General features: G+C 42.5%; 1 protein-coding gene across 5 annotated transcripts in view; it reads left to right on the forward strand.

Annotated features, from left to right (window-relative positions):
• The window catches only part of LOC118225477 (E3 ubiquitin/ISG15 ligase TRIM25-like), an 81799-nt gene that overhangs the window by 14524 nt on the left and 52753 nt on the right, over nucleotides 1-14522 (forward strand). For 3 of the 5 annotated variants that reach the window (XM_035413939.1, XM_035413938.1, XM_035413935.1), the window contains one exon: nucleotides 868-1041. In XM_035413939.1, coding sequence (XP_035269830.1) covers nucleotides 868-1041 — 174 coding nt within the window. Of the gene's footprint in view, nucleotides 1-867; nucleotides 1062-1762; nucleotides 2352-14522 lie in introns of those variants that run through there. The other 2 variants (XM_035413936.1, XM_035413937.1) reach the window with 2 other exon arrangements.

Genomic DNA, 14522 nt, shown 5'->3' on the forward strand with positions numbered 1-14522 from the left:
TTAAAAAATATATTTTGTAACCTAATTTGTTTGGTTTTTGGCAGTTCAGCCTCATGCTGGTTATTGTCAGGTATCTCAGAGTACAATGCATACCCCGGTACAGGGGTCACTGTACAGTACATACCCAGATACGGGGGTCACTGTACAGTACATACCAAAATACAGGGGTTACTGTACAGTTCATACCCCGATACAGGGGTCACTGTACAATACATACCCAGATACAGGGGTCACTGTACAATACATACCCCGATACAGGAGTCACTATTAAATAACGGTCCTGATCCACATTGAAATTTGTTTTTTTTTTTTTTTGGTCAGAAAACCAAATTATAGGAAATTGAGGAAAACATCACTGATCACAACAACTGTTTATTGTGATTCGTAAAATGATTTTAAAGAAATCATGTAATGCCAGCCAAGAACAAACAAATATACAAATATATATAAAAGCTTTGAAATTCAGTGCACTCCCACAAAACAAATTAAAAAGAAAACAGTCATGCATGCTTATCACCTTTAGAAATGAGCATTTCAAAAAACACCTCATTTGTAATACAAATGCACACATTTAATTTTTTTAAAACTATAAACATAAGACAGCAATCACTGTATTCATCCAAAATTAACTTATAATATGTTGTTGTATGAATAAGTTGAGCACAGCCCCAGCCTCAGTCATTCACAAATTTCATATTTCTTGTTTTCATGTGAAGTGTACACTTTTTAGTCTTTTATTGTGCATATATAAAACTGGCAGACAAATGAAACTGAATTGCGGTGAAAACATGTGCCCTTAGACCTACAGTACATAAGATCTACTTCTTTACAGTCCCCTTTGCCTTGTGTGTTAAATTCTGTGTCCAGGAGGCCCATCCCAACCCAGGGAAGCCCTTTACTGGAATCCAAACACATGCCTGGTTACCAAAAAGCCGAGAGGGTGAGGAGGTGCTGAAGCTGCTGCGAAGAGCCTTTGACCAGAAGCTGGTTTTTACTGTGGCTGCAACCGGTGGAGCTGCAGACAGAGTCGTCTACGCTGACATCCCCCATGCAGCATTACCGTAGGGCCTTTTAGTGTGATTTTCTGATTTGCTGGATTTAGTGTATTTTCAGTTATTTGGTGAAAATATGAATCACTGGATATGTGATCATCTCACAGTGCCCAGCAGTGTCAATGTGACTGTTCCTCATGTCTGTGCTTCAGCTTCTGCTGTTCAATCTTTATGTGTCTGTTTCTTTATTCACTGAGAATAAAACTTTACACCAGAACATTTAATAACCAATCACCACATCCATACGAAAGCTACAAATTAATGCATATATGTCAGAATACAATTGAGAATTTTTCCAAAATGCTTTGCATACTATTTTATATATATTGCTAATAATGTGCAAGCAGAGCTCATAGAAGCATGTGAGTCTGCTGCAGAGGGTGACATCATCCCCTAGAGTCAGGAGAAGAGTGTGATTGGTTTCCATGGTGAAGGACCAGGGTCTTTAGCTCTGTCTGCAGTATAAACCTGACCTCTGTTGCAGTTGTGTAGTAACACAGGTGTGTCACAGCTACCAGAAAAGCTCTATTAATCATGAACTATAAATGCACATGAGTGGAAGCTGGGGTGTGTTCAGTGTCTTTGCTTCTCTTGACACATTTACAGTTAGATGTCAGTTTTCAGCACGAAACCTGTGAGTTTCTCCATGTCTCCCGTGTTGAGCTCAGTCCTACTGGTCCTTGATCAGTGTGTGTTTCTTTCTTCCACAGGTTGGGGTGCTTACAGCCTGACTTCCTGAATAAAGTGAAGGCGGCACTCAGTGCCAAATTCATTGAATGATTGGATGAACAGAGACATCAGATCCTCAGCACAGCACCACCAAATGGACCAGAAGAGAAAATCACCACATTACAGAGATGAGCACACGATAGACAGACATTAGAGATCGAGAGGAACCAGCCAGTTGACCTTTGCACTCTATGAGGTCAGAAAGAAGAATCGTAACTGAAGGTAGCAGGTCACTGCTTTAGAAACACATATGTGATAAATCTACTCAGTCCTGATGGATCTCATTCTGCTGACTCTGTGATAGACTCTATTACGCTGTGTGCTCCTCTGTTCCTGTCTATGCAGTAACTGGATTGGTCCATCATTAACGATGACATACATCAATCAAGTGCAGAACACACCCCACCTTGGTACATAGGTCATTAATAACATTAACTTCTGTTTATCCTCCATGTTATATTTGGGGTACTGGGGTAACTGGGGTAACTGCCTATAAATGTATGATTTTGACATGTTTCAGATGTCCACTACACAAAATTACGCATAAGTTCTGTTTGAAATGCAACAGATTTTCATATGTTTTGAATCCCTGTTTATTTTTGAGGGTACAGTTCGCTCAATATTACTCCTCCAAATAAGCCAGTACATGCACTTGCTCATAGGTGCACAGATAAATGTGCACACACGTACATACATATACACAACCCCACACTTCCAGTGGTCTGCCTCTCTTTCTCTCTCTCTCTCACACACACACACACACACACACACATAGACACGCACTCTCTCTCTCACACACAGACACTCTTTCACATACACACACATGCAAACACACACACTCACACACACATACACACACCACTTCATCAAAAGTGCTTGACACATTTTCCTCACTCAAAGAAATTGCAATGAACAGACGCACACACAAATACACACATGCATGTGTATGCACACGTACATGCACACACACACATAGCAGAATAGCAGGCAGTTGGGATGCATTGGTCAGCTATGTTGGTCTTTAATTTGGTAAATGGTAAATGGACTGCATTATAATTTGACCCCCTATTTCAACACTGATCTTATTTATTTCAGTCATTCCGTTAATCCATGAGCATTGACGGACTTGTACATCTCACCTGCAAGGGATTGGGGGAGAGGGGGATGGGCGCACTGATCTATGCTCCCACCCCCACCCCACCTCAGCCACACCCACTGGCCCAACAGACAGAATTTAAAAAGCTCCTCATCAGACCATACCAAATGAGTCCTGACAGTAAGATATAATTCCTTAATTTTCCAGCCCCCCCCACCCAACCCAAACACCAACCCCAGCCCCAACTCATGCTCACCTTGATGGCCTCCTTGGGACACCCTCCCCTCTGTCCTGTGCCCCCCCCCCCATGTTTTGATTCCAATGAGACTATTGCTCACCCCACCACTAAAAAAGAGCCCCCCCCCTTCCCCCTTCTCCACACTTTTATGAACTCATTTACCTTGAGTGGACCAAGAGCCAGCAGCCGTGGGCCATGATGTAATGTCACCTCGTTTAAATAAAGCTGTGAGACGTATTCACAGGGAATGTGTGTGTGGTTGGGGTACGGTCTGTCTGGTGTGTGTGGGGTTGGGGTACAGTCTGGCTGGTGTGTGTGTCATTAAGCTACAGTCTGCCTGGTGTGTGTGTGTGTGTGTGTGTGTGGTCGGCTGTGGTCGGCCATTGCAGAAGGTGTCTAGACCTTGTTGGAGATCTCATGATTATGCAAAACTCTGTTCAATTATGCAACACGCGGCAGAAGACAGGTGTCGTGAAGCCGGCAGATACATCAAAAAAAAAATTTTTGGAACTGTTTGTTGCCTCATGTTGCTTTGGAAACGAACATAGCACAATGTTGACTGTCACACCTCTTTGGTAGCTGACGCATTTCCACTTTTGATAGGTTAGTCATATTAAGTTTGCATCAAACTTGATATGATTCACCTGTGTAGCTGCCCAAGGTTGAAATCCTCTTTCACATGGTTTCTGTTATTTTGTCCAACTGCTGTGCGTACGTACAATCAATGACTTATTTGAACCAACCAATGGGTTTTACCATCTAAGGCACAGCACAGCGATTGGTTCAAAGCCGTGTCACTGAAAGAACACACTAATGCTGCCTGTTGTTCAGTCTTAATGAAGCCTCTCTCTACCACCTGTACAGGTGATTTAAAAAAAAAATTGTTTTCATCTTCCATGTGTAATTTTGCAGTTTATGTAGATGAGGAAAAGCAGGGAGGGTTAGAGACAGAGCCATAGTGTGGGAATCAAACCCTCGGTATGGGTGGATTCACACATGGGTTGACAGTCACCCGCCCTGCAGACTGTGCCACACTGTGTCTCCTGGTAAAGATGGTTTTAGGATGAGAAGCATGACAATCAGATTCTACTGGAGGACATCTATGGGTAATTCTTTGCGGCTTCAAGCGACGACTGAAGACTCACCTCTTCAGGTGGCACCTCTCCCCACCCCTCCCGACCTCCCTGTAGTCTCTAATTGGTTATGTAAGCTTAGGTATATAGCTAGGTAAGCTGTTTATTTTGGTTTATTTTAGTTATTGCACTCGTGCCTACTTGTTTAATTATTGCCTGTATTATTTGCAAATACTGTTTTGCTGCTGCTTTTGTTTGTGTTCAGATTAACCTACAGGGTCCAAGTTACACTACGCGGCCGCTCCCTGCACTTGGAACTGTACTTCCCTCTAGGGCTTTCAACACACTTGTCCCTGGTTACGGTTATACACTTTGTTGTACGTTGTTCTGGATTAAGAGCGTCTGCCAAATGCCTGTAATGTAACGTAATGGCTGAATAATATTTAATTTGACTTTTTCACCTAAGAAATTTCTAAAAAGACCGGGGGGGCAGTGAGGAAATAGGAGAGGGGGGGAGGGACTCTAAACAAATGAGTCTGAAAAAAAAGTCCACTTTCTGATCTGAGTCTGGCTTTTGTTGAGCGGCAAACTTCCTGTCAGAAATGGGTAAAGACGAACAGATCATATCTTTCTCTCTTCACTCCATGCTCTGCTCAGCATGGCCTCAGTCCAGCGCCACACCTCCTGCAGCTGTGGGCAGAACCAGGAAGTCACTCCCACATTCTCTGTCACGTGATTTCAGAGGAACAAAACTGAACTCTGTTTCTGTCAGCGTGAGCGGTAAAATAGCAGAGACCAGCCTCAGGGTGGGCCTGCTCAGAACCAGGAAATATCTCCTGCTCTTTCTCAAACAGATTCAGAGAAAACTACACAACATTCTGAACTGAAACTAATCTCTGTCAATTTGAGCGGTAAAATGGCACAGGCTGCAGGCCTTCTGGATCAGGACCAGTTCAGTTGCTCGATCTGTCTGGATATACTCAAGGTTCCAGCGACTATTCCCTGTGGACATAGTTACTGTATGGGCTGTATTAAGGGCTGCTGGGATCAGGATGATCATACTGGTGTCTACAGCTGTCCCCAGTGCAGAGAGACCTTCACCTCGAGGCCTGTCCTGAAGAAAAACACTTTACTGGATGAAGTGGTGGAACAACTGAAGAAGACAGGACTCCAAGCTGCTCCTCCTGCTCACTGTTACGCTGGACCTAGAGACGTGGAGTGTGATTTCTGCGCTGGGAGAAAGTACAAAGCCGTCAAGTCCTGTTTGGTGTGTCTGGCCTCTTACTGCGAAACCCATCTCCAGCCTCACTATGAATCTCCTGCTCTTAAGAAGCATAATCTGGTTAAAGCCACTGGAAACCTTCAGGAGAAGATCTGCTCTTGTCATGACAAAGCGCTCGAGATTTACTGTCGCACCGATCAGCAGTTTATTTGTTATCTCTGTACAATTGAAGATCACAGAGGCCATGATACAGTCTCAGTTGCAACAGAAAGGACTGAGAAACAGGTAAGGACAGGAATTTATCACTAATAAATGCTTAGTTCTGGCTTAAATAGGAACCTTGGGAAACACTGCACTATGGAAAAGTCCTCTCAATCACTCATTCATTACGACATTTTACAAAGCAATGGAAAATGTAATCAGCAAGCCTCTACACGAGAATAACTTTATTCTACTAAGAAAGATATTTCTACAGTGGAAACATCTTTCAAAATACTCCCTGTATCCAAATGCATATATTCTGTTTCAGTCATTCGGAATACAATGTGACAATTTAATTTCATTTATATTTTGCATTACTAGGTATTATGAATTTACTTCACAGTGTGAATGTACCATTTCTCTGAACTGCATAACTTTAAGTCTGATCCATGAAGTAGGCTTGAAGTTTGAAGTCCAGACAGTTTAAGACAGTGATTAAGCACATACAACAGGAAGTGGACTGAGCTGTTTAAATGAGTTGGCATATTTAGCATTTTTATTACAGCAGCCATGGCTTAGAGCATGCAGAGATCAACAGAAAAGATTCACCTTTCTCAGCTTTGTAAAAGACAGAGGCATCAGTGGTGAAAAAATTAGCATTACGCTGCAGCTCATGGGAATGCATGTGCTGCTGTTTAGTGATCCATTAATCTGTAAACAGAGGACTGCTAACGTTCAAGATTTTCTGTCAAGGAAATATCCCTATTCATGTTTTTTCTTGTCATTATTGGGGTGATTAAGCAAACGGGCGTATTGTGAAATGGGTGGAGGTGACATCCTGCCCATAGATGTACTGATGCAGGGAAAGGATCAAGAAAGATAGAGTATTTGATACATTGTGATAAAGAAAAATGTGTGATTTAATGTACTGTTAAAAATGTAAGTGGTCATTTGAAGTAACAGCTTATTAAAGTTATAACAAATAAACAGACACTGTTTTTCTGCTGCTATAGATAGTGGCTAGCTGCAACAAAGTGAAGTACTTTGTGAGGTACTCTAGCAGAAACGTTTGCAGTTTTGTGTTTGATGATACAGCTTTCAAAGCCATGGCTCCAAAGTTTGTTGTAAGAATTGAAGCTGATACAGGGAATTGGCCAAATGGTACACCTTTTGTTGTTGTGGTCAGGGGTAGCTAGACCTGACACTGTTTTTGAATTAATTGGAACAGGGTGACATATCTCATGAAAATGCAAATATGCCTTGTAAATTTTGCAATCGTGCAACCAAAAGAAAAAGAGCAAATGTACTTTGTCCACTACGTATAAAACCTCTTGGAAATTTTTGACAATAGTACAGACCAGAATAATGATACTGTGGAATGATTTATATATGTCCACAGAAGCAGCTGGGGGTGACACAGAGTAAATTCCAGCAGAGAATCCAGGAGAGAGAGAAGGAGCTGCAGGATCTGAGACAGGCTGTGCAGTCACTCAAGGTGGGTACTGACCAGAGGAGAAGACAGCAGCTGGATACTGAAAGAGCCATTTCAGAGCTCAGTCAGGGCTCTCCTCCAGTCAGCCAGTGTTGGGCCCAGTGTTGGACCACTTTCCAGAATTGTGGGGCTCAATCCCACTGAGCCACACTGTGGGGAACAGGCTGTCTTGGGTTCCAGTAAGCTGAGTGAAAGGCCTAGTTAAAATGTTCAGCCCTCCTCTCTCTGTGTCTCCTAACAGCGCTCTGCACAGGCAGCAGTGGAGGACAGTGAGCGGATCTTTACTGAGCTGATCCGCTCCATTGAGAGGAGGCGCTCTGAGGTGAAAGAGCTGATCAGAGATCAGGGGAAGGCTGAAGTGAGTCGGGCTGAAGGACTCCTGGAGCAACTGGAGCAGGAGATTGCTGAGCTGAGGAGGAGAGATGCTGAGCTGGAGCAGCTTTCACACACAGAGGATCACATCCATTTCCTCCAGGTAACATCACTGGCTTTACAGAGCTGTCTAATGGAGCTGTTCCTGATTCTTTATCTGACTGGAATTTCTGACTTATGCTTTGGACATGAGGACACAGTTTTTGTTGTCCTCTTATCTTGTGCTAAGCGTTGTATTACTCCCAATTCTGCTCCACTGATGCTTAATCCTCTCTCTCTCTCTCTCTCTCTCTCTCTCTCTCTCTCTCTCTCTCTCTCTCTCTCTCTCTCTCTCTCTCTCTCTCTCTCTCTCTCTCTCTCTCTCTCTCTCTCTCTCTCTCTCTCTCTCTCTCTCTCTCTCTCTCTCTCTCTCTCTCTCTCTCTCTCTCATTAGAGCTGTCAGTCTCTCTCTGGACCTGGAGACTTACCCAGCATCACTATCAACCCACACATCTCCTTTGAGGCTGTGAGGAAATGTGTCTCTAAGCTGAAGGAGCGACTGGAGGACATATGCAAGGGTGAAATGTCTAAGATCTCCAAGGCATGCAGAGCAATAGGCATTTATGGCTGCTCTACTGAGACTAGAGACTCTTCAGAAGCCAGAGGCACAGCAGCTGAAGTGAAGACCTGTCTCATCTGCATGAAGCCCTGGCAGAACAAGCTGAGGCTGATGTGTACTCATGCCTTCTGTGAAGCCTGTCTGTGTGACTCTGTATCTAGAGTGGGTCGTCAGTGTCCAGTGTGTCTAAAAGCACTCACAGTAGTGGGAAACCAGCCAGAGGGAACAATGACAGTGGAAATGAGGAACTTTTTGGGACTTACTGTTTACTACAATATTCCCAGTGGAATACAGACGGTAAGAAACTGATGATTATTCAAGAATTCCTCACAATTCTGTACTCTTGTATTCATGTGAATTGGAAAGATATGTCATTTTTGTAAGGTCACTGCAAAGCTGTTTCATCATTCGGTTTCCAAAGAAAAAATACATTTCACTGCTTTCTATTATCCCAGGAATAGAATGCAGTGCCTGAACATACTACGGTTTCATTTCATTATACTTGTCTGATGTGTCTCAATATGTGCCTTGGGAGTTATAAATAACACCCAATTTGCTTTATAACACTTAGTAACACTTTACAATAAGGTCACATGAATAATTTAGTTGTTAAAATGAATTAATGATGTACAAATACATTAATTAACCATGGAATTTAGTCAGTAGTCAACAAATACACTAACTAGTTGCATGATTATTTGTACATGTGCAAAACATAGGATAAACTTATAATTAGTTAACCATTAACAAGTACATGAATTGCTTTTTTAAAATCCCAATATGAATTGGCATCAACTAACATAGTTGTTAGTATGAATTAATGATGTACAAATACCTTAACAAACCTGTACAGATGAACTTTTTTGTACCTTATTGTGAAGTGTTACCAATATTTTAGGTATTCATAGTACTAGTGCTCCTCCCCCTCTATAGCCGGGTTTCTCCTGAGATCACTTCCCATTGAGGACTTCTTCCCACTACTATTTCAGTGTTTTTTCTTTCTGTCGTGGAGTTTTTAAAATATTTTTTGTAACCTAATTTGTTTGGTTTTTGGCAGTTCAGCCTCATGCTGGTTATTGTCAGGTATCTCAGAGTAAAATACATGCTCCGATGCAGGGGTCACTGTACAATACATACCCCGGTACAGGGGTCACTGTACAGTACATACCCAGAAACAGGGGTCACTGTACAATACATACCCCAATACAGGGGTCACTGTACAGTACATACCTAGATACAGGGGTCACTGTACAATACATACCACGAAACAGGGTTCACTGTACAATACATACCCAGATACAGGGGTCACTGTACAGTACATACCCAGATACGGGGGTCACTGTACAATACATACCCAGATACAGGGGTCTTTTTGAGATACATATCCCAATACAGGGGTCCCTTTCTGATACATATCCCTATACTTGGGTCCCTTTCAGATACATATCCCAATACTGGGGTCCCTTTCAGATACATATCCCAGTACAGGAGTCACTATTAAACAAGGATACTGATCCACGTGGAAATTGTTTTTTTTTTTGTTTTTTTTTTTGTTCAGAAAACCAAATTAGAGGAAATTGAGGAAAAATCACTGATCACAACAACTGTTCATTGTGATTCATAAATATTATTTTAAAGAAATCATGTAATGCCAGCCAAGAACAAACAAATAAACTCAAAAGCCTTTGAAGTTCAGTGCGCTCCCACAAAACACATTAAAAAGAAAACAGTCATGCATGCTTATCACCTATAGAAATGAACATTTCAAACGACACCTTATTTGTAATACAAATGCACACATTTAATATATTTTTTTTTAACTATAATCATAAGACAGCAATCACTGTATTCATACATGCATCATCCAAAATTAAGTTATAATATGTTGTATGAATACGTTGAACACAGCCCCAGGTTCAATCATTCACAAATTTCATATTTCTTGTTTTTATGTGAAGTATAGACTTTTTAGTCTTTTTTGTGTATATGTAAAACTGGCAGATAAAATGAAACTGAATTGAGTTGAAAACATGTGCCCTTAGACCTACAGTACATAAGATCTACTTCTTTACAGTCCCCTTTGCCTTGTGTGTTAAATTCTGTGTCCAGGAGGCCCATCCCAACCCAGGGAAGCCCTTTACTGGAATCAATACACAGGGCTGGTTACCACGAAACGGAGAGGGTCAGGAGGTGCTGAAGCTGCTGCAAAGAGCCTTTAACCAGAAGCTGGTTTTTACTGTGGATGCAACCGATGGAGCTGAAGACAGAGTCGTCTTCAATGACATCCCCCATACAGCAAACTGGTATGGCCTTTTAGTGTGATTTTCTGATTTGCTGGATTTAGTGTATTTTCAGTTATTTGGTGAAAATATGAATCACTGGATATGTGATCATTTCTCAGTGCCCAGCAGTGTCAATGTGACTGTTCCTCATGTCTGTGCTTCAGCTACTGCTGTTCAATCTTTATGTGTCTGTTTCTTTATTCACTGAGAATAAAACATTACACCAGAACATTTAATAACCAATCACCACATCCATACGAAAGCTACAAATTAATGCATATATGTCAGAATACAATTAAGAATTTTCCCAAAATGTTTTGCATACTATTGTGTATATATTGCTAATAATGTACAAGCAGAGCTCATAGAAGCATGTGAGTCTGCTGCAGAGGATGACATCATCCCCTAGATTCAGGAGAAGAGTGTGATTGGTTTCCATGGTGAAGGACCAGGGTCTTTAGCTCTGTCTGCAGTATAAACCTGATCTCTGTTGCAGTTGTGTAGTAACACAGGTGTGTCACAGCTACCAGAAAAGCTCTATTAATCATGAAGTATAAATGCACATGACTGGAAGCTGGGGTGTGTTCAGTGTCTTTGCTTCTCTTTACACATTTACAGTTAGATGTCAGTTTTCAGCACCAAACCTGTGAGTTTCTCCATGTCTCCTGTGTTGAGCTCAGTCCTGCTGGTCCTTGATCAGTCTGTGTTTCTTTCTTCCGCAGGAGTGAGTGCTGGCAGCCTGGCTTCCTGAATAAAGTGAAGGCGGCACTCAGTGCCAAATTCATTGAATGATTGGATGAACAGAGACATCAGATCCTCAGCACAGCGCCACCAAATGGACCAGAAGAGAAAATCACGACATTACAAAGATGGGCACACAATAGACAGACATTAGAGACCGAGAGGAACCAGCCAGTTGACCTTTGTACTCTATGAGGTCAGGAAGCAGAATCATAACTGAAGAGAGTGGCAGGTCACTGCTTTAGAAACACATATGTGATAAATCTACTCAATCCTGATGGATCTGATTCTGCTGACTCTGTGATAGACTCTATTACGCTGTGTGCTCCTCTGTTCCTGTGTATGCAGTAACTGGATTGGATCTTCAATAATGACGTCATACATCAATCAAGTGTAGCCCCTCCCCACGTTACTGTATCATTTCCTCTCTGGATTGTCTCCCAGGGAACTATGTACACTAATTTCTTAATATCTATATATAAACATTTCTTCTCAGTATAAAAACACTTAATGACAGAGGCTCACCTTAAAAATAATGTGTTTCTCTTGAGGGTGATGAAAACATGCCAAATACACAGTATAATATGACAGTGTAAGGATGCATTATACAAACAGTATCATTTTGTATCTCTGTTTTTAACAGAGAATGTCTGTGTTAAAAATAAATAATAAATAAATAAATACTATATATATATATATATGTATATATGTATACTGTTGTTGTGATTTTGTGTTTTAGGCATATGTATTGATGTTTATTGATTTAAAGAATGGACTTTTCTTTGTTTTGATGTTGAAATTTTGTTTACAATTTTTGTCTTAGATTTTTTTTCTTGATGAGTTTTTGACTTTTAGAGGAATGCATTTTGGTTGTTTTGGGAATTTTAAATCAATAAAAACACTACATGTCTCTGGACTGCGGGAGGAAACCGGACCACCCGAAAAAGGCCCAAGGCGGGATTTGAACCCAAGACCTTCTTGCTGTGTGGCAGCAGTGCTACCCACTGCACCACCGTGCCACCCATAGTTATAATTTAACTCAACCAAATTTCCCGTGCTTGAGGCCTATAGGGGTATAGCAGGGCTGCCACATGAATGGAGTTGGTCGCGTCGCACACCATTGGTCTATGAAATCACTGACCAAGAGCTGTGATTGGTGGATGCATCTCAGACCTCTAAAGCCTGCAAAATGTATTTCATAAAAAATCCAAAATAAAGTTGGATTTGAGCATCACGCCCCCCGCTTGAAGACTTAGTAAAGCAGAGGCAGCGTGGACCCTCTAGGCCGAGTGACTGAAAGTGAGTGCTTAAGCCTGCTGAACACCTGGAGGCACTGCAGCCCTCCCGGCCTAAAATTGGATGAATGAGATCCTTGCTTTCAAAACTGGAGGGAGGAGTCGGTCTCCAGGCCGGACAAGCAATCCTAAATCATTGACGGCCCCAGCCCCTGGCCCCGGAACCTCGCAGTCTTCCAGCTGATCTCAACTCCCCTGATCTGCTGATCTCAGAAGCCGGACTCCCCGGGTCCGGCTTCTGAGAGTTTGCAGTGAAGCGGACGGCTTTGCCACCGGCCTGCGCGCCACGCCCTGAAACAACAGCGACGCGTTCCGGAGCACACACACACACACACACACACACACACACACAAAAAAAGTTAACACATTAACGTTTTAAAACAGAAACGGGACCGGGGAAAATAACAATGACCCTCGTGCTACCACCAATTAACATGCTTTCAAACTCCAAAGAAAAGATGACATTGTTTATTTTCAAAATCTCTTCATCGATAACCCACCCCTCGCCTGCTCCAAAAAAGTACTTAATTGCTTGTTTTCTTGCAACATTCTAATCAGTAAGGGAAGCGAACTCTATTTCTGCTCATGAGTGAGTCCTCAATTATTACTTCTAAATTATTACTTCTAAAATAATAATAAAAACACTATACTTTCATTTTTATAATGTATCTCATAGCCAAGAGCACTTAAACACAATAAAGGCAAAACCAGATATTTCCTGGTTCTGAGCAGACCCACCCCGAGACTGGTCTCTGCTATTTTATCGCTCACACTGATAAAGACAGAGTTAAGTTTAGTTTCTCTGAAACTGCTCGACAGAGAATGTGGGAGTGACTTCCAGGTTCTACCCACTGCTGCAGGAGGTGTGGTGTTGGACTGAGGCCAGGCTCAGAGCAGACGATCAGAAAGTGGACTTTGTGCCCCCCCCCCTGCCCCTGCTTCCCTCAGTCTTTTTTTAACAGTTTATAGCTCCCCACTCCCCAGAATTGTAACACATAGATTTCCACCATAATAATCTGTCATGCTTTTGTAACAACCCCCCTCCCCCCTGTGGAATACAAAAAAATGTATTCCACAGTAATACACAGAGCTCCACCAAAACAATCTGAGTGACATGCTTCTATAACATTAAACTCTTCTCATCCTAAAACCATCTTTACCAGGAGACACAGTGTGGCAGGGTCTGCAAGGCCGGTGACTCTCAACCCATGTGTGAATCCACCCATACGCCTGAGGGTTTGGCTCTGTCTCTAACCCTCTCTGCTCTACCCCATTTACATAAACAGCAAATATACACATGGAGGGTGGTTTATGTCAGGCAGCCTCCCCTTTCTCTATGTTACTGTGCACCACTTCACTCTTCTTTGTGCACCCTAACCCCCAAAACTCCAACTCACATTACATTACATTACATTTATTTGGCAGACACTTTTATCCAAAGCGACGTACAAAAAGTGCATTTCATGATCATAGACAACTACTAAACACGGGTTCAGCAAGATACAATACTTACTTTGTACAGCTATTTCTAGCCAAGAACACAGTTTAGTTCACACAGTGAACACTATTCAGACCTAACCTCTGCAAAGCCAACTAGGCAGAAGAATAAGCTACAGTATTAGGAAAAATACAAATAACCAAAAAGTGCTGGGATGGGGCAACATGTAACAAGTGTCATGAAAAATGGGGGGGGGGGGATTTAGAGTGAAATATACAGCGTGGTGGTGGTTAGTCTAGGTATAGTCTGAAGAGATGAGTCTTCAGGCCACGACGGAAGATGCGTAGTGAGGGGGAGGTTCGGAGAGGGACGAGGAGTTCGTTCCACCACTGGGGAACTAGGGTGGAGAAGCTCTGTGATCCCTTTGGTCGGGTGGGAGGGGTTTCAAGGCGCCCTGCTGCCGCAGAGTGGAGTGGTCGAGCAGGGACATAGGATCGAATCATGTCCTGCAAGTAGACGGGGGCTGTCCTGTTGGCTGCAGGGTAGGCAAGGGTCAGGGCTTTGAACCGGATCCTGGCAGCAACTCACGTCTCTCCATACTGTTTACAGGCTGCAACGCAGACTTAACAAAGTGGTAGAGCGAAGCCTCATTAAAACTGAACAACAGGCGGCGTTGATGTGTGCTTTCAGTGA

The sequence above is a fragment of the Anguilla anguilla genome, chromosome 4 (assembly GCF_013347855.1).
Source record: "Anguilla anguilla isolate fAngAng1 chromosome 4, fAngAng1.pri, whole genome shotgun sequence".
NCBI lineage: Eukaryota > Metazoa > Chordata > Actinopteri > Anguilliformes > Anguillidae > Anguilla > Anguilla anguilla.